This window comes from Hippopotamus amphibius, chromosome 12, assembly GCF_030028045.1.
Source record: "Hippopotamus amphibius kiboko isolate mHipAmp2 chromosome 12, mHipAmp2.hap2, whole genome shotgun sequence".
Classification (NCBI taxonomy): Eukaryota; Metazoa; Chordata; class Mammalia; order Artiodactyla; family Hippopotamidae; genus Hippopotamus; species Hippopotamus amphibius.
This window is the reverse complement of record NC_080197.1, coordinates 3,232,683-3,250,511: the sequence shown is the minus strand read 5'-3', so window position 1 is coordinate 3,250,511 and position 17,829 is coordinate 3,232,683. Positions and strand designations below refer to the sequence as shown.

At 42.8% G+C, this 17,829-nt stretch overlaps 1 protein-coding gene across 1 annotated transcript in view; it reads left to right on the top strand.

Moving 5' to 3' along the window:
* The first annotated feature begins 3,075 nt into the window (after positions 1–3,075).
* The window catches only part of CDH26 (cadherin 26), a 38,102-nt gene continuing 23,348 nt past the window's right edge, over positions 3,076–17,829 (top strand). Inside the window, exons 1-5 of the mRNA XM_057702236.1 lie at positions 3,076–3,108; positions 3,759–3,860; positions 5,616–5,777; positions 15,810–15,957; positions 17,536–17,702. Coding sequence (XP_057558219.1) covers positions 3,076–3,108; positions 3,759–3,860; positions 5,616–5,777; positions 15,810–15,957; positions 17,536–17,702 — 612 coding nt within the window. The remainder of the gene's footprint in view (positions 3,109–3,758; positions 3,861–5,615; positions 5,778–15,809; positions 15,958–17,535; positions 17,703–17,829) is intronic.

Here is a 17,829-nt window from a genome sequence, read left to right as displayed (position 1 = left end):
ATTTCCTGTGACACTGCTCTCTAATACACAGTCCTTCATGCTGTGACAAGCTTTAGGGTAAGGATAGATCCTTACAGGTGGTGGTGGGGTGACCACAGCCAAGGGTGTTTGGTAGGATCTAGGTGAGCTGGTGATCATCACTTACCCTGTCCTGAGAGATCTTAGGTATAAATCCTAGAGTAGCAGCTATCAGATCTCTTGCTCTCAGGATGCCTTTCCACTCATAAACTTTATGCAGAACCCAGAGAGCTGTTGCTTGTGTGGTTATATTTACTGATGCTTACCAAGTTAGAAATTAAGACTGGGACATTTTTTTTCCGGCCACGCCATGTGGCTTGTGGGATCCTAGTTCCCTGACCAGGGATCGAACCCGGGCCCCCTGCAGTGGAAACTTGGAGTCCTAACCACTGGGCAGCCAGGGAATTCCCAAGACCAGGAAATCTTAATCGTGTTTCTCAATTCTTTAAAGATAATGATAAATCCATTACATGTTAAATAAATCACACACGTCTACGAAAAATAAACATTTTTCAAAATTCCATTCAGTTGGAAGAATCCCACTGGTTTATATTTTCACAAATCTCTTGGCTGTCCGGCTTAAAAGCAGACAGTTGGCTTCTCCTGAATTCAGTCTGCTGTAAATGTCATTTGGTTAAAGTATGTGAAGCAATTCTGGGCTCACATAGGTATGTATGTGGAAAGGGAGGAATATTTTAATAGCTTGGAACAGATAGCTGTGGGTATTCTTTTTGATATCACCCCCAAACTTGACAAGGGGTCCTTTTTCAACTGTTACCTGCAATGTGGAATCTGAAAGCATATTGATGAACTTTCCTTGCTCTGTTCTGTTAAAATCATTGCTGTTTCTTGCATTTCGGATGACTCTCACCTGTGTGTGATTTTTGGCCGTGATGTCTCAGTCAGTAGGAAACTCAGCTCCCTGCGCTATGCAGCTCTTCCAAATGCTGACATGTTTCACTCTGCAAAATCAAAACATCACATTCGTTGATCTCTCCACCGATATCGGCAGAAATATCTTTACCTGTTGGGAAGCTGTCCAGCTCGTAGTAGCGGACACAAGTTTTCCAGAATTCTAATTTTTGCTTGAAAGCTTATATTTTATCGTTGGCAACAGCACACGGTCCATTGTTTTTCGTGAAGTGACGGGCTGACTGGTATCAAATACGGGTCTGTCAAGTACCCAATCCCCAACAGCCGTGGGCGGTCAGTCATTCTTCCAAGGAAGACGGTGCTTCATAAAAAAAAAAAAAAAAAAACCAAGTGGCCTGTTCAGCTGTCAATGCTGACAATCACACACGTGCTTTTCTTTGAGAGAAAGCCATCTACACGGATGGCAGCACTGGGGTTCACGTGTGCTTCCCGCGTAGACACAGAGCGCTTACGAGGCAGACAGGCGTGGCGACAGCATGAAATTAATAACATTTCCCGCCTCATCGCCTCAAGTGATTTCAGTAACGAAGTGAATTCACCAATTACATCATTCCTAAATGAGACTGGCTCTTTCCCCTCCCCTTCCCTCTCTCCCTCCCTCCCTCCTTTCCTTCCTCCCCCCATTCCCCCTCCCTCTTCCCTTCCTCCCTCCCTCCCTCTTCCCTTCCTTCCTCTCTCCCTTCCTTCCTTCCCCCTTCCCCCTCCCCCCCCACTCCCCCTCCCTCCCCACTTCTCCCCCCCTCCCCCCTCCTTCCCGCACATGCCTGGTGATGAAGGATGCCTGCGCCATGGCCTCCATCGGCTCTGAGGTGCCAGCAGTGTGGTCACCACTCTTTGGTACCATCAGTGCAAATGTCGCACAGCACAATAGCTGTACTAGACAGGGGTCAGGGCCCCCGGTGAACCCGCGTGAAAACTGGGCTCCAGAGAAACTGTCTGTGTGCATACGGCTGTCTACAGCCACAGCATCCTTGTGTGTGGTAACAGACAACTGGAAATAACCTAAATGGCCGTTGCAAGGCAATGGTAAATACATTGTCCTCTATTCAGGTAGTAAAACGCTGCATGGCAGTGAAAGTGAATGAAGGAGAACTGTGGCTGTGGGCGCGCACACAAATACACGTGTATGCACACGCATGCGTGTTCTGTGTTGGTTTGACATCCGCTGCAGGGCTTACCTCTTTCTACTTCAACACTCCTACTGTACATGTTTGGGTTTGTTTCTTTTTCCTTTTGAGGGGAAAGCTGTGGAGATAAAAATGATAATATATCTCAACGTAAATCATTATGTAAATGTAAAGTACCAAATTCCTTAATTTTATTGATGAATGTATGATAAAGCGTAAAAATAAGGGAAAAATAAAAGAAAAAACAGAGAAAAAGTCCACTTGCATCCCACCACCAGCTAACATCTGGAGCTATTTTACATGCGCACTCACCCTGACTAGGTAGTTTGATGCCCCATTTACTGTGTTTTGCTAACATAACAGTAGCATTTAGGGTTTTAAATGTTCCTCCCACTGGTAACACTAGACCAGGGTTTTCTGGTTAGTCCTCCTGTGGTTACCGAAGGGAAGTGGTAATTATGAACTGAGACGCCAAGAACAAGGGATGACAGTTATCTAAACCGAACGCAGTTCCTTTTCCCCTTTCTAATTCTGGAAGATTTATGTGGCTTTGGGCAGCTTCTGTCTTCTGCTAACCACAGTTCCTGCTAATTAAGGTCATTTTTATTTTCAAGGTCGATGTTGTCAGCGGCGTCCAACAAGAAAACGGTGATCTTACTCATCACACAAAGGTGAGGTGTGGAATTCAGTTTCTTGAGAAACCGAGTGAGACTGCTTTACTTAGAGGCTGGATTGCAGGTTTGAGTTCTTTAGTGCCCTGTGAGTATTTGGTGGGCACAAAATAAATTAGTCACTAGATGTGGCCTTTTAGAATCTCAAAGGATTGCAGGGAATTGCAGACGATGCTTCTATGTCTAATTACAGCATGAGCAATCTGTGAACGTCAGGGGTCCAGCACCCGTGCTGGCCCAGAGGTTTGCTCACTCTTTTTCTCTTTAGGGAACTAGAAACAGCAGACTTGCTATTTGCCCGTGTGTGAGTACAGGGCAGAGGAGGGATGCGGGCACCACCACCAGCACCAGCTGCTGCCGTATCCTCACCCGCCTGAGGAAGGCTTCCTTCCTGTAGTTTCCGTCATCAACTCACTTTCTAATGACGTAATTTTTTAAAAGTACCTGTTCCGAATAAAAATGGATGAGGCTGCAAACCGGCTATACGTACCATAAATAGATGGCAACTGTAAAATAGATATAAAACAAATGAAACCACATTGTTAAACTCCACCTATATTCCCATGCCTGACAAATCTCTGACCCAAATGTCTACGTCTCTGCCTCTGTGACAAGGGACGTGAGTAGACAGAGAAGCACTGGAGGTCTAGCAGCACTGAATGGAGACCTTCTCACCAGGGATTTCAGAAAGATGGAGAGAGAAACAGGTGCTAACTTTCCCATCGCTTCAGCAGCTCTGTGCGTGTCTACTTTAGAAAAGGCGTTCGCACACGCTGGGCAATGATCTTTAGTGCTGTGTCTTCACAGCCCCTGAAATTTATCTCACGCACCACATAAACATGTAACCTCCTAGGGTGTCACATGCCCCCCAGTTTAAAGCTGTAAAGAGAACGGGCACTTGGAATCGCTACCCACCAGAGGCTGGTGTGAGGACGAGAGCGGGAAGGCGTGTCAATCACTGTGCCCCCTGCATCACCACCCTCCTCACCTCGGTCACTGTAATTTCCAGGGAGACAGCCGGCCTCTACGGCGATCCAAGAGAAGATGGATTATTACCACCTTGGAGCTGGAGGAGGAAGATTCAGGACCCTTTCCCAAGCTGGTGGGTGAGGTAAGGCGGCTTTTCTAAGGAAAGATCCCACCACCCTCTCTGGTTAAGAGGAGCCTACAGACGCCAGGCAGTGAAGTGGTAGCAGAAGCAGTAGCCTGGTAGTCAGGAGGCCTGGGTCCTAGAACCCACCCTGCCTCCACCCAAGTGTGTGACTTTGGGCAAATCACTTCTCCGTGTGAGTGGGAGCTGAGAAACTGAGAATCACATATGTATACGAATAGCTGATTCATTTTGCTGCACAGCAGAAATTAACACAACATTGTAACGCAACTATATGCCAGTAAAAATTAATTTAAAAAAAAGAATCACATATGGCAACGGGCTGGTTAAGTCCAGCCTGCAGGCCTGTTTTATTTGGCCCAGTAAAGTCTGTTGTCAAAAAAAATAATTATTTACAAATAATAAGGAGATTGTGGTTACCAGAGGATGGCGGGGCGGCGGCAAAAGGGAGAGTAAAAATAACATAAAGTGAAACAGGGGTTGCCGGGGGCTGTGGGAGGGGCTGTGGGGAATCATTGTTTACTGGGTACAGAGCTTCAGTTTCAAAAGATGACCAGCGTTTGGAGGTGGATGGTGCTGGTGGCTACACGACCTATAAATGTACTTAATGTCACTGAATTGTGCTCTTAAAAATGCTTAAGACAGTACATTTTATGTTATGTGTATTGTACCATGATTTTAAACATTGGAAAAGAATAGAGCGATTGTATGAAAAATTCTGCACCGCTAGAGGCTCTTTAAAAATGGGGAGGCCCGATCACATGGAGGGAGGGTACCTCCCCACACGGTGCTAACGATGGGGCCTGAGGTCCTCAGGGCCCCACAGCTCCCACCACTCCCTGCCGTCTCCCTCACTCAGAGGTGGAGGAGTCCCGTGGGGGTGCTGGACGCCTGCCGTTCATTTCCACCACCTTCGCGACCTCCGTGGCTCTTTGGGTTACGTACTAAATCCCCTACAGCTCTGACGTTTTGTGACTCCTAGAAAAAAGTTTAAATATTCATATTCAATATTTAAAAAAATCATGTGTACCTACTAAACAAGCGCACTGTAGACAGGTTGGAAGGCTCAACGGTCAACCGTGAAAACTCCCAAGACTCCGGGGACTCAGTGGGTCCGTGTTCCAGACGAGCCACGTCCTCACCATATAAATTAGGTAGATGTTTTGCCTCCTCATTTGTACAATGGGGTCAACAATAGTACCTACATCATAAGGCTATTTGAAGATTAGACAGGTTAGCCCACCCACGTAAGGCACGTAAAGGCTGGCTCCTTCTAAGCAGTTTGTAAATGTGAGCTGTACGATTTCACGCCCCTTCTTCCCCTGGAGGGATGATCAGCACTGACAAATCGCTCTGTATCCCATCAGAGATCTCTCTGCACAGTCACTCCTGTGACTCCGGCTGGTCGCCGTCCTCGTTTCGCCACGTGTCACACCCCTCATTCTGGGGTGGGACAGGTAACTCCAGAACAACAGCAGAGCCCCATGCCATGCGAGGGGAGAACCATTACGTGATTCTTTCCATCGGGATGGACATTTATGCTGTTTCCGATTTTTCACTATTACAAACCAAACTGCTGCCATGTTCCTTGTCCCTTCATCTTTACTTATCGGTTTATTTCTTGAGGATAAATTCTCAGATCTGTAATGGCTGGGCATGGTTCTATAAAAATGCCTTTGAATCTTAGCCTAGATACTTGATAAGAAGAGTGGTTTCTTCTCATCCTCTTTTTTCCCTCATTTTTCCTCCTTCCAGCTGTTCAATAATATGTCTGCCGACATGGAATTAATATATTTAATCAGTGGACCTGGAGTGGATAAATACCCAGAGATCGGTTTGTTTTCTATAGAAGATAATGCGAATGGAAAGATATATGTTCATCGCCCTGTTGATCGAGAGAAAACACCATCTTTTACGGTACCTAAAATCTGATACATTCTAAGCTTGGATTTATTGTAAAGGTCTTGCAGGAAGATTGTATTCGGTAAGCATCCTGTAAGCTGGCTGTGTGTCAGGTTCTGGGAGATCGACATAAACTGTGGCACCCTTTTAAAGTGCGCCTGGGACACAGGTTAATTTTATAATCTTTGAGTTCTGGACTTTGGCTTTGTAATCACAGCTGTAATTTGTTAACTGCTACGGGTCTGCCTTCTAATGACCAGTGCACTGATATGATGAAGATATCTGAAAGCATTTGGCTATAGAGTGACAGAGTGTTTATAAAATGGGCTGATTTAATTTTCAGTGAGTCACAGTTGAAAGCTATGGAGAGACGCTACAAGCAGACTCCATGGATTGTGTAATGACTAATGAATAAGGAACTGCAGCCCTTGGTGATGGTTTCTTATTGTGAGTCTAAGTGTTCTTTATGATTTTTATCTCCCCAATACCATGGTCTACCATGAAGCTGAAATTCAAGTTCTAAACTGCAAAGGAAATTAGAAATAAAAATGCCCCAAACGACATGGTGGTATCTCAGGCTACCAGACTATGCTTACGGGGCTTCTTAGGAAGTCTGCAGCCCTTGTTCTGGTTTGACTTCTGCTGGGACCTGGGCTTGGTTCTCAGGCCTGCTTGGCTACACATTGCCTCCTTCGGGGGGAAGATGTTCTTAACAGCTGCAAGAAGTAATTTGTGAAGCTCTTCTCCCTTGACTCGTAATACTTATATACACAGTAAACTACATACCCTTAACTCACTGTTGGGCTTGGACTCTCTCATTTTCAAACAGGCAGAAATTCTCCCATACTCCAAAAGACATGCAGAGAGGACTGTCTAGGTCTTCTCTCTCCATGTAATCCCTCATCCCCCTCCAAAAAATGTGCAGTGTTTGTTAAAAAGAAGGAATATACAGTGGTCATAGGGGTACCCTGGGACAGCACTTCTGAATCTTTACTAAGCAAATAGGTGACCTAGGAATCTGGTTAAAATGCAGGTTCTGTTTCAGTAGGTGGGGCAGGGCCTGAGGTCCTGCATCTCTCACAGCCCCCAGGAGATGCTGCTGCTGCTTCTGGACCACGGGCCCCTGCAGGTTAACTTTGGAGAACTCAGGACACGATAGTTAACAGGCATGAGCTGTGCAAGGATGGAACAGAACACGCAGTGCTTGGGGGTTTTTTTTGGTTGTTGCTCCTGGATGGCTTTTGACATCTTCAATAATGTACTAAGGTTGGCATTCACAATATTTAATATGGACTTTGTACCTGGAAGCTGATGATACTGAAGCCACATCCCTAAGAGTGTTTTCTGAAAAGTGAGGTGGAGATGGAACAGCTTGGCTGGTCACGGATAGGTCCCAGGGACCATCTAGAGCCAAAGGGAAAGCTTGTGGGGGAAAAACACTGCATCCCCATGGGTTCTGTTACATCAAGATCCAAGGCCTATGCTTGGAGCTCCCTGGCTAGATCAAATCCTTGTTTCTATTCCCCCAAAGCATCACCACACCTGTCCTTTTACATCAATTTCTACACTTACGTACAAGTTGGTCCCCTCTGACTATAAACTTCCATGAGGTAATGTACAGGGTGGGGACTCTGAGGTCTGTCCCCTCTGCCCCAAGGCACTCTGTCCTATTGCCTGCTTTACTTTCTCCTCAACACCTTTCATTACCTGAAATGTATACTTTCCTGTTTGATTCTCTAGTGATGGTCAATCTTCCCATTAGAATGGAAGTTCTAAGAAGGGAGAGACCTTGCCTTATTTGCTGTTATTACCCCAGAGTCAAGAATAGGCCTCTGCATGTAGTAGATTCTCAATTAATTATGTGGGATGAATGAACGAAATCAGCAAAATGTAGCGTCAGCCTTCCAGAGTGTTGAGGGTTGAACTGTGACTTCCAAAAAGATATGCGCACGTCCTAACCCCTGGCACCTGTGAATGTGACCTGATTTGGTTGTAGGGTCTTTGCAGGTGTGATCAAATTAAGATGAGGTGATACTGGATTGGGGTGGGTCTTAGTCCAGTAAGCAGCACCCTTGTAAGGGGAGGGAGATTTGGACACAGGAAAAAAGACGCAGATGAGAAGCCATGGGCAGCAGGAGATGGAGACTGGAGTGATGGGTCTACCAGCCAAGGAACACGGAGGACTGCTGATGCCAGCAGGAGTGAGGAGAGAGGCCTGGAGCAGATTCTCCCTCGGAGCCCCCAGAAGGAACCAACCCTACGGCACCTTGGTTTTGGTTCTGGCCTCCAGAACCGTAAGAGAATACGTTTTTGTTGTAGGCACCTGTGTGTTGCAGCAGCCACAGGAAGCTAACCCACAGGGGTTAACGTGCTAGTTAGGACGATATGAAACAGGCTGATGAGAAGTACCAGCCATGAAAGTGGGATAAGCAGAGTGTCACAGGCTCACTCTACAAGCCGAGTGTTCTAGCCTCACCATTTGCTTCTGTAAGAATGCTTGTTACAGCTTTTTGGCTGTCCATAAGGACAGGATGTTATTAAAAATTAAGTAAACCTAATGTATTGGCAACAAGACAGTTCTAGCAGCACTGCTTTACTCCTGAGGATAGCAAAGGGGTCACTAAAACTGGCTAAAACATTAAAAAAAACTCATGTTCAGAAGGTGGCAGGGGTTGGGGAGGAGGAGCTAATTTCTTGTTAATCTCATAAAAAACCTCAAGAAAGTAGTAGCACCAGTTGAGAGTTGCTGAAAGATTTAAGACAGAGTTGGAGAGGGAAAAAAGTCTTTTCTTCTGTGTAGGAATCTTATCTATTTATATCAAAATATGCTCAATTTCACGGGATACAAGTACATTCAAGAAAATTACCTTTTTAATTCCTTGTAACAATTATTTGTGAACCTTTCTCCCAACACAGTCATCTTTACCTACTTATAACCTATGCATAGACATGATTTTGCATTGTGTGTTTGGCATTTAAGGTGTTTCTACATGCTCGTTCGTGTCTAAGAGTAAAGATCTTGTACGTGTAATTTCAAGTAGCCATCATGTCAATGCCCTGTGGTGTGTTTATCCAAGGATATAAATCTCAAGGCTTTCACGAAAGGCTGAAAACCCTTTACAAGTGCAGAAAATATCCATGACATTTCCTTTCTCCATTGTGATTCTGAGTCCCCCGGAAATTCTTAGCATCTTGCCAAAGAATAAGTAGCACTTATGCCTCTCAGGCATCTTCTAGAACTAAAGGTCTCACATGTAGCTTTTAGGATAATAAATGGAATATAGAATAATAAACATAAAACAAACATGTGGCTGTTTTTAAGTGGAAGGATTACAGCTGGCACAGATTCAGAGCTAGAAGTCAGGGTGATTAAGGAGCAGAGCGTCGCAGCACGGTCATAAATTATGGAGGAGCATGTGGAAATGGTGTTTGAGAAAGCCAATCTGCTCGCACAAAAGTTTAAAAATGTATGTTGGCGTCCCCGAAGCAGACACGCTCAGTACTAGGAGGCCCATGGCATCCTCTGTCTTGTCGGGGAGAGGAGGGAGCTGAACAAGAGTGGACGTGGGGCCCAGGCCAGCATCTCACGATACTGAGGGGGACCACCATGGCGCCTGGCGATGGGTCAGCAGCAAGTCTGCTGGGAAGGAGGCCCAAGGAGGCACGTGCCGCCCAGTGGAGGAGGCCGTGTGGGCTGCAGGGCAAAGGGGAGGGGGCTGTCTGAAGCTGTCAGGGTTCTAGGACACTGTCTAGGACCTAAGCAGCCTGCTCTGGACCCTGGGGCCATAGAGGGAAGAGATGCAGAAGTGGCCGGTGGCACAGTCAAGTCTACACCTAACTGCTCCTGGATCTGGGCTGCTCTGCCTCCAGGCTCAGAGCCTGCCAGCCAGGGTACCTCTCCCATGGTGCAGAACGGGGTGACAAGGGCCTTCCCCCCAGAACGTGTGAAAGAAGAAAGGAGTTGATCTACGTAAGGGCTCAGCCTGTCCCCGGGTGAGTCCTCCCTCCCTGGGCTTCACTGAAGCGTCTTCTCTAGGAATAAACCCCGTACTTATTCAGCATCCCTGAGCAGGGCTCTGTACCTAGAGGCTCTTCAAGGGACCAACAGTCCCATTATAAGGGGTCGTCTGCCTTGAGAGCTCCTCGGTGCTCCTTCTGCAATCTCTTTGGCCTTCAACAAATAAAATCGCCACTTATCCTAAAGCAACGAGATTCAGTAGCAAGTCAAAGTAGACTTACTTGCTTTATATACATATATGTGATATGATATATATATATATATATATATATAAACCATATATATATGGTTGCCCATGCTTTATTTTACAAGTAGGGATCTTTTTTAATTTTTCTAATTTTCATTTTTTCATTAATTAATTAATTTTTATTTTTTTCCTTTTGGCTGCATTGGGTCTTTGTTGCTGCACACAGGTTTTCTGTAGTTGCGGCAAGCAGGGGCTGCTTTTCATTGCAGTGCATGGGCTCCTCACTGTGGTGGCTTCTCCTGTTGTGGAGCACAGGCTCTAGGTGCATGGGCTTCAGTAGTTGCAGCATGTGGGCTCTGTAGTTGTGGCTCACGGGCTCTAGAATGCAGGCTCAGTAGTTGTGGCACATGGGCTTAGTTGTTTCTCGCCATGTGGGATCTTCCCAGACCAGGGATCAAACCCGTGTCTCCTGCATTGGCAGGTGGATTCTTAACCACTGTGCCACTAGGGAAGCCCAGGACCCTTTTTTAAAATTAACAGATTTTATCTCTTAGAGCCCTTTTAGGGTTACGTAAAAATAGATTGGAAAGTACAGAGTTCCTATATACCCCCTCACTTTCCCACTCATCCCACAGTCTCCCCTGTTATTAATGTCTTCCATTAATGCAGTACACTTGCTATAACCAATGAGCCAATAACATGCATTAGCATTAACTACAGCCCGTAGTCGACATGGGGGCTCACTCTTCGTGCTGTGCCTTCTATGGGCTTTGACAGTGCCTCGTGACATGCGTCCACCCTCTGTTATCACAGTTTCATTGCCCTGAAGCTCCCCCGTGTGCCACCTGTTCCTTCCATCCTCCCCTCTAAGCCCTCAGCAACCAGTGACCCTTCTACTGTCTGCATACTTTTGCCTTTTCCAGAACGTCATACAGTTGGAATCATACAGTCTGTAGCCTGTTCAAGATTGTCTTCTTTCACTTAGTATATGCACTGAGCTGCTTCTATATCTTTTTGTTGCTGAATAATATTCCCTTGGGGAACACTGCGGATGGACCACTGTTCATTTATCCCTTCACCTACTGAAGGGCGTCTTGGTTGCTCCCAAGTTTTGATGATTGTGAAAGAAGCTGCTTTAAGCATCTGTGTGCAGGTGTTTGTGTGGACATACGTTTTCAGCTCCTTTGCATAAATACCATGGGGCGTGATTGTTGGATCATATGTTAAGAGTAAGTTTAATTTTGTAAGAAATTGCCAAACGGTCTTCCAAAGTGCCTGCACCACCTTGCATTCCCACCATCAATGAACAAGAGTTCCTGTTGCTCATCTTACTTTTTAGGTGTAAAAGTAATAAAGGCTTCTTATGGAATTTTAAATTCCATAAGAATTTATTCATTTGAATGGAATAGTCATTAAAAACCTCTCCTTCACCCCCAACTTTTCCCTCTGGTCTGATTCCACAGACGTGACTGCTTTACATCTATGTCCTTCCAAGCACTTTTACTATACATTGTCAGCTTACATAGGTTCAACATTTATTACCATTTTATGAAAATTAAGGATTCATTTTAACATTTTGACCTAGTGCAAGAATGATAATTTCTCTTCACAGTCTCTAAATCACCCTGCACTGACCTGGCAGGTGCGTTTGTGATGCTAGAGAACTGCTCGCTCTTGGAGTTGCAGCGTCTTTGCTGGTCCCCTCTGATCTGGTCACTGAGTCACTTTGCTGTTTCTTCTGCCCTGAAGGTAAATGACTAAGACAATGGTGCCTCTTCCCTTAAAACCTGGGTCTTCAAGAGCTGGTCATAGGTACTGATGCAAATCTCATGGGACCATCTCCCCAGATGAACCACTTGAAGATGTTCTCTGAATAGTCTCAGAAGTGGACTTTAGATTGTTGCCTTTGCTTATATATTTTTATATCCAATATTTTGTGTGTCCTTACAGCTTCACATAATCATTTTCAAAAATTCTGTAATGAGGGGGTATAATTGGCTTTCAAGGAGACAAAGTGACCCAAGGATTCCTAGTGGCATCTCAGCTGTCATTGCTCACAGGCACGCACGCACGCATGCATGCACACACACCAATTTCAGCATCTGCTCAGAGCAGAATGATGGGAAGATCTCTGCAGCAGGGATCACATGAGAAATGCTTGTTCTCTCAAGATGCTTCAGTTTGCTCACGTCTTCAGCAGTTCCAGAGAATGCCCTTTCCTGCAAGCAAACATTAGTCAGTGCTAGGAGGTATTGTTATCTGCAACAAACAGAATCAAGGTTTTTGTTGTGGCTCAGGCAGCCTTTTTGTTTGTTTTCACGTGTAATAGCTGTTTTGTATAAGTAGGTGATGATGCATTTCCTGAATCTCTTAGAGGCACATTCTGGCTGGAGCAGAATGATGGACGTGGACGTGTCCACGATCTTTCTGATCAGGTGGTCGTTCTGTTACAGGGACATAAACAAAGCTTTGTGCCACTGTGACTCCTCAATCAATGGGGCCTTCACCGTGTTGGTTCCTTTGTCAATGGCAAATGTGTGGCTTGTTTCCTTTCTACTTTTTCATTTCATAAATACTTCTTCAATCCAATTCACTATGAGGTGAGTTTTGCAAGACTCTGAAATCTACCAGCAAGCTAGCAAAGCAGAAACTTTGATAGCACCACACTGTCAGATTTAGAAAGACTTCTGGTTATTTCTTTACACCCAAGTCTCTGATGCACAAAATCAAAGAATCACACATTTATTTATATCACCGAGCATTTTGGGCAAGCAGAATATAATTCGGGAAAAAAGTTTTTTGGTAAGATGCTTTCGACAAGGAACTTGAGACCTAGCAATCATGGCATGGGCAAATCTCAAAAATCCCTTTTTGCCAAATACAAAAATGGTTGGTTGTCTATAAAGAATCACTTTGAAAGCTTTTACTGACCTGCCAGTGCTATAGAATCAAAGCATGCATGTAAAGTCAGGCTTTGATGTTTGAATGGTGAGAAGAAAATGCATTTTGATTTACTGTGTTTTCACTACCATTCAGTTCAAAATATTTTCTGATTTCCATTGTGATTTCTTCTTTGACCCATATGTTATTTAGAAGTGCTTTGCTTAACTTCCAAACATTTGGGGTTGCAAATGACCTTTCTTAGTGATTTCTAGCTTAATACACTCTCTATGGTTGTAATTTTTTGATATTAGTTGAGAGTTGCTTTATATCTTAGCATATGATTAATTTTGGTAAATAGTCAATGTGCTCTTGAAATGAATGTGCACACTGCAGTGTGGGATATACTGTTCTATTTATAGTAACAGTCACAGCAAGTTGGTTAATTATGATTAAATACTTGATATCCTTACTGATTACCTGTTTTTATCTGCTCGTTCTACCTGAGAGAAATGTGTTAAAATGTGTTTCTGAGAGAAATGTGTTAAAGTCTCTGCTTGCCATTTTAGTTTTGTTAACCTTAGCTGTTTATATTTTGGGGCTATGTTATCAGGTGCATGCAAATTTAGAATTGCTATAACATATCTTCCTCATAGAGTGAGCCTTTTATGATTTTTAAATGTCCCCATTTATGACTAGTAAGACTTCTTGCCTTAAAGTTTGGTATCTGTGGCTGGATAACTAGATGAGATTCTTTTGGATAGTCTTTGAAAATCTATCTGTCTATTTATCTATCTATGTATCTACCTATTATCTATCTATCTATCTATTATCTATCTATCTATCTATCTATCTATCTATCTATCTATCTATCTATCTATCTATCTTTCAAAGACTAACCAAAAGAAGATAATATATAGAGAAGATCATATATATAGAGATCATATATATATATATCCTTTTACTTTCAACTTTTTCATATTGTTATATTTAAGGTGTATCTCCTTATAAGCAGCACATAATTATGTTTTTGTCTGACTAGTTTTGTTTTTTAATTACAACATTTAGTATTTTACATTTAACATATCAAGCTATAGAATAGCTCCACCGCCCCCAATATTTCTTTGTGTTTCTCCTTTATAATCAAACCTTCCCCTAACCCTTAACCCCTGGAAGCCACTGATCTGTTCTCTGTCCCTGTATTTTTACCTTGTTTAGAAGGTAAAATGGAATCACAAGGACTGTCACTTTTTAAGTCTGGATTTCACTTGGCATAATGCATCTGATATTCATCCGTGTTGTGTGTACAGCGATAGTTTTTGTTTCTTTTTGTTTTGCTGAGTAGTATTCCTTTTACAGATGTACCACAATTTACAGACTCATCATTTGATGGACACTTGAGTACTTTCCAATTTTTGGCAGAATTTTCACAAAGCTGCTGAAAGCATACAGATTTTCATGTGAACATAAGTTTTTATTGTTTTGGATAAATATCTAGGAGTAGGCTTCTTGGATCACATGAAGAGCTTATGTTAACATTATCAGAAACTCCTAAACTATTTTTCAGAGTGACGGAGGTATTTTCCATTCTCGCTGACAGTATGTAAGAATTCCAACTACTCTGCATCTTTGTCAGGTTTTTTATTTTAGCCATTCTAATAGGTGTGTAGAGATATGTCACTGCAGTTTTAATTTGGACTTCTTTAATGACAAATGATGAATTATTTGCCACCTGTATAGCTTCTTTGGAAAAGTGTCTGTTCAAATCCTTTGCCTATTTTTAACATTTGAAAATCAATTTTAAAGTACTATATGAAACTAGTTGTATTTCTATATACCACCTATCAATACTTTAAAACAATATCATTTACAATATCACCAAACAAATGAGGTGCTTAGGTATAAATTTAAAATATTTAGGTATAAATGTGCAGGATGTGTTTACTCAAAACTTTTTAAAAACACTGATGAAAGAAATCAAAATTGAATGAAAAGATGTAGTGTATTTATGGATTGAAAGATTAGCTATTCAGATAACTCTCTGAAATTTAAATTCAGTGTAAGCCTAATCAAAAGATTAGCAGAATTTTTATAGACATCCATAAGCTGATCCCAAAATTTATATGGGAAGGCAATTAACTTTTGGTTTTATTGACCTTATTGATTTTGCTGTTTTCAATCTTATTGATATATGCTTTGGTCTTCATTACTTCTTTTTTTCCTGTTTCAGATTAATTTGCTCCCTTTTTTTTAGTTTCTTAAGAAACTAATGATAGAAGCTTAAATTATTGATTTGAGACCTTTTGAAAGGAAAGACATCTCATATGCATGTTTTAGATGAATTGACCTTCCTTATTCAAGTACACAAGTAACTGCACTGACCATTTAAGAAACCCCTGTATGTCAACAGCTGTCCTAGTTTATTTATTTATTTATTGGCTGCTCCTCACGGCTTGCGGGATCTTAGCTCCCCGACCAGGGGTGGAACCCAGGCCCGTGGCAGTGAAAGGGCCGAGTCCTAACAACTGGACCAACAGGGAATTCCCAGTCTTAGTTACTTTAAATGCTCACTTTCCCAAAGCTTTCAAGTGTCTGCTCACTGCACTCTTTCACCAGTAGTCATTAGCGTGTTCATTTCTCATTACAAGACTGATAAGAAATAGGAACTGAGGCTCGTAATGCAAGTGCAGAAATTGAGATCTGAACTCAATAATAACAGATGAAGTATTTTTTCAAGTCACTACATTGATTTCTTCTGCAGGTGCTCACTGAGCACCCAGTCTGGGCCAGCACTGTGCTCAGTCCCTGGGGTCACAGGGTGAGTGAGATCATGGGACCCCTGCCCTCAGGAACTTTCAGTCTGTGGGGGATACAGGTGCAGGACACAATTACGCCGACGGGTATGGGGTTAGTGTCGTCAAGTCAATGATTCTGCAACAGTAATGGGTTCTCTGCTTCCTAGGTGTATTTTGATGTTGCAAATCGCTTGACGGGACAAATTGTGGATAAATCCTTGATTTTCAACATCTGGATCAGCGACGTGAATGATCACGCGCCCCAGTTCCCCGAGAAGGAATTTAACGTCAGTGTGAAGGAGAACCAAGCTGCAGGTGTGCATGGCGGGGCCGCGGGGCTTCCTGTCCTCTCTGGTCCATGGAGGTTTCCCTGCTTCCATCGTGACAGGGCGCTTGGTCCGAGCTGTCTTCAGGGAGACAGTTCGCTGTTCGCATCCCAAAGGTCACAAGGCCCGGATTAGCAAAATGCTTTGAGGTCTGTAGACCTCATTTTGTATTGGCAATGAAATGACGTGGAAATTGTCCATTGGATGAGCTGGTATGTAAATATCAATTTAAAATAAAGCCAAATGAATGAGGGAAGAAGAAGCAGAGGTGGGTGGTGGGATCCTGAATAACTCTGCCGATTTCTCATCTGTAAAACGGCAGTGAGATGGCATCTAAAATTTCTGAGCTCTGAGTCTGTGAGTCTTTAAACCCAAACCACCCTCACAAAAATGTGCAGCTGTTTTAATACCAAAAAAGCATTATTTATTTTGCAAAACAGTCCCTAGGAAATTTGAAAAATTCTAAGAAACAAAGACTGAAATGGAAAGCATCTTTAACACTACCAATTAGAGACAAGTACCAGTAATGTTTTAGTTTATATTCTTTCAATATTTTTCTTTGCGTTTTGTATGTGTGTGTATACTCACAAGGTATGTTATATTTATATATGTGTATATATTCACAGATTTATACATATAATTACAAATGTGTATTTGTACATCTACGTGCTTTTCTCATCCTTATGATAGTACAAAATGTATATGTGTATATTATCAAATATTTAAAATATATAGGCATGCTTTTTTACATGTGCATATTTATGAATTTTCTCTTTAAAAATTCAGTTTTACTGTTTGTAACCTAACAGTGTTCTCCTCTAGCATCCTGATGTGTCGTATCTTATTTTGTGGATGTGCTTTAAGATTTTTAACCAACCTCCTTTTGTTGGACATTTATGTCTTGTTGCCACTTTTGTTCTTTTTGTAAAACATGCTTCCGTGAACATATCTGAGCTAAATGGTGTGTGGCCATTCAAGCACTGTTTACTGAGCACAGATTCAGGCAGGCGGAATTGTTTCAAACTGCACCCACAACATGTGTTGCAATTTATCCGTCTCCGGGCAACATACGAGAGGGCCCGGTGTACTGTTCATCTCCCATCACTAAGCGCTGACACACACAATAGATCGCTTGGCCATTTTTATTTCTTTCCTCGGTTGCTTGTTCTTTTCTGTGTCTGTTTCTGTCCGTGTGGTTCTCATTTTTCTTCTTCTATAGGAACAATGTCTACGTCTCTATCTGCCAATATGCATTTTAACAATGTTTTCCTGGTTTATCATTTCCTTTTGAATTTCCTGTATAGGTTTTTTTTGCCACACGTTTAAAAATTGATCTCAGTTTTGTCCCTTAAGCCTTCTATATTTGCAGTCATGACTAGAAAATGCGTCTTGACCTTATGACTATTTGGCCCTCTTTATTTTGTCTAGCGTGTCTATAGCTTGGCTTTATATTTAAATATTTAATGCACTCTGTGTTGCCCCAATGCCATTAAGCAAAGAATCCTCCTCCTCCTGGTTTGACAGGCTGCCTTTGGCCGATAGTAACAATTTAAAATATCCTTTCCAGGTCAACCTATTTTTCAGATGTCAACAGTGGATTTGGACCAAGAAAATACTCCAAATTCTCAAGTCCTTTACTTCCTCGTTTCCCAAACGCCGTTACTGAGAGAAAGTGGCTTCCAGATCGACCGTGTTAGTGGAGAAATACGACTGTCAGGATGTTTAGATTACGAGGTTACGTGCTCTTTACTCTTTTGGAAAAATGAAATGGGTTCTCGCTGTCCGACCCCAGACTCAGGTTTGCGTTTGCAGTGAGAAACCCTCTGTGGCTAGACTGGCTACTGAAATTGCTAAAATGGAA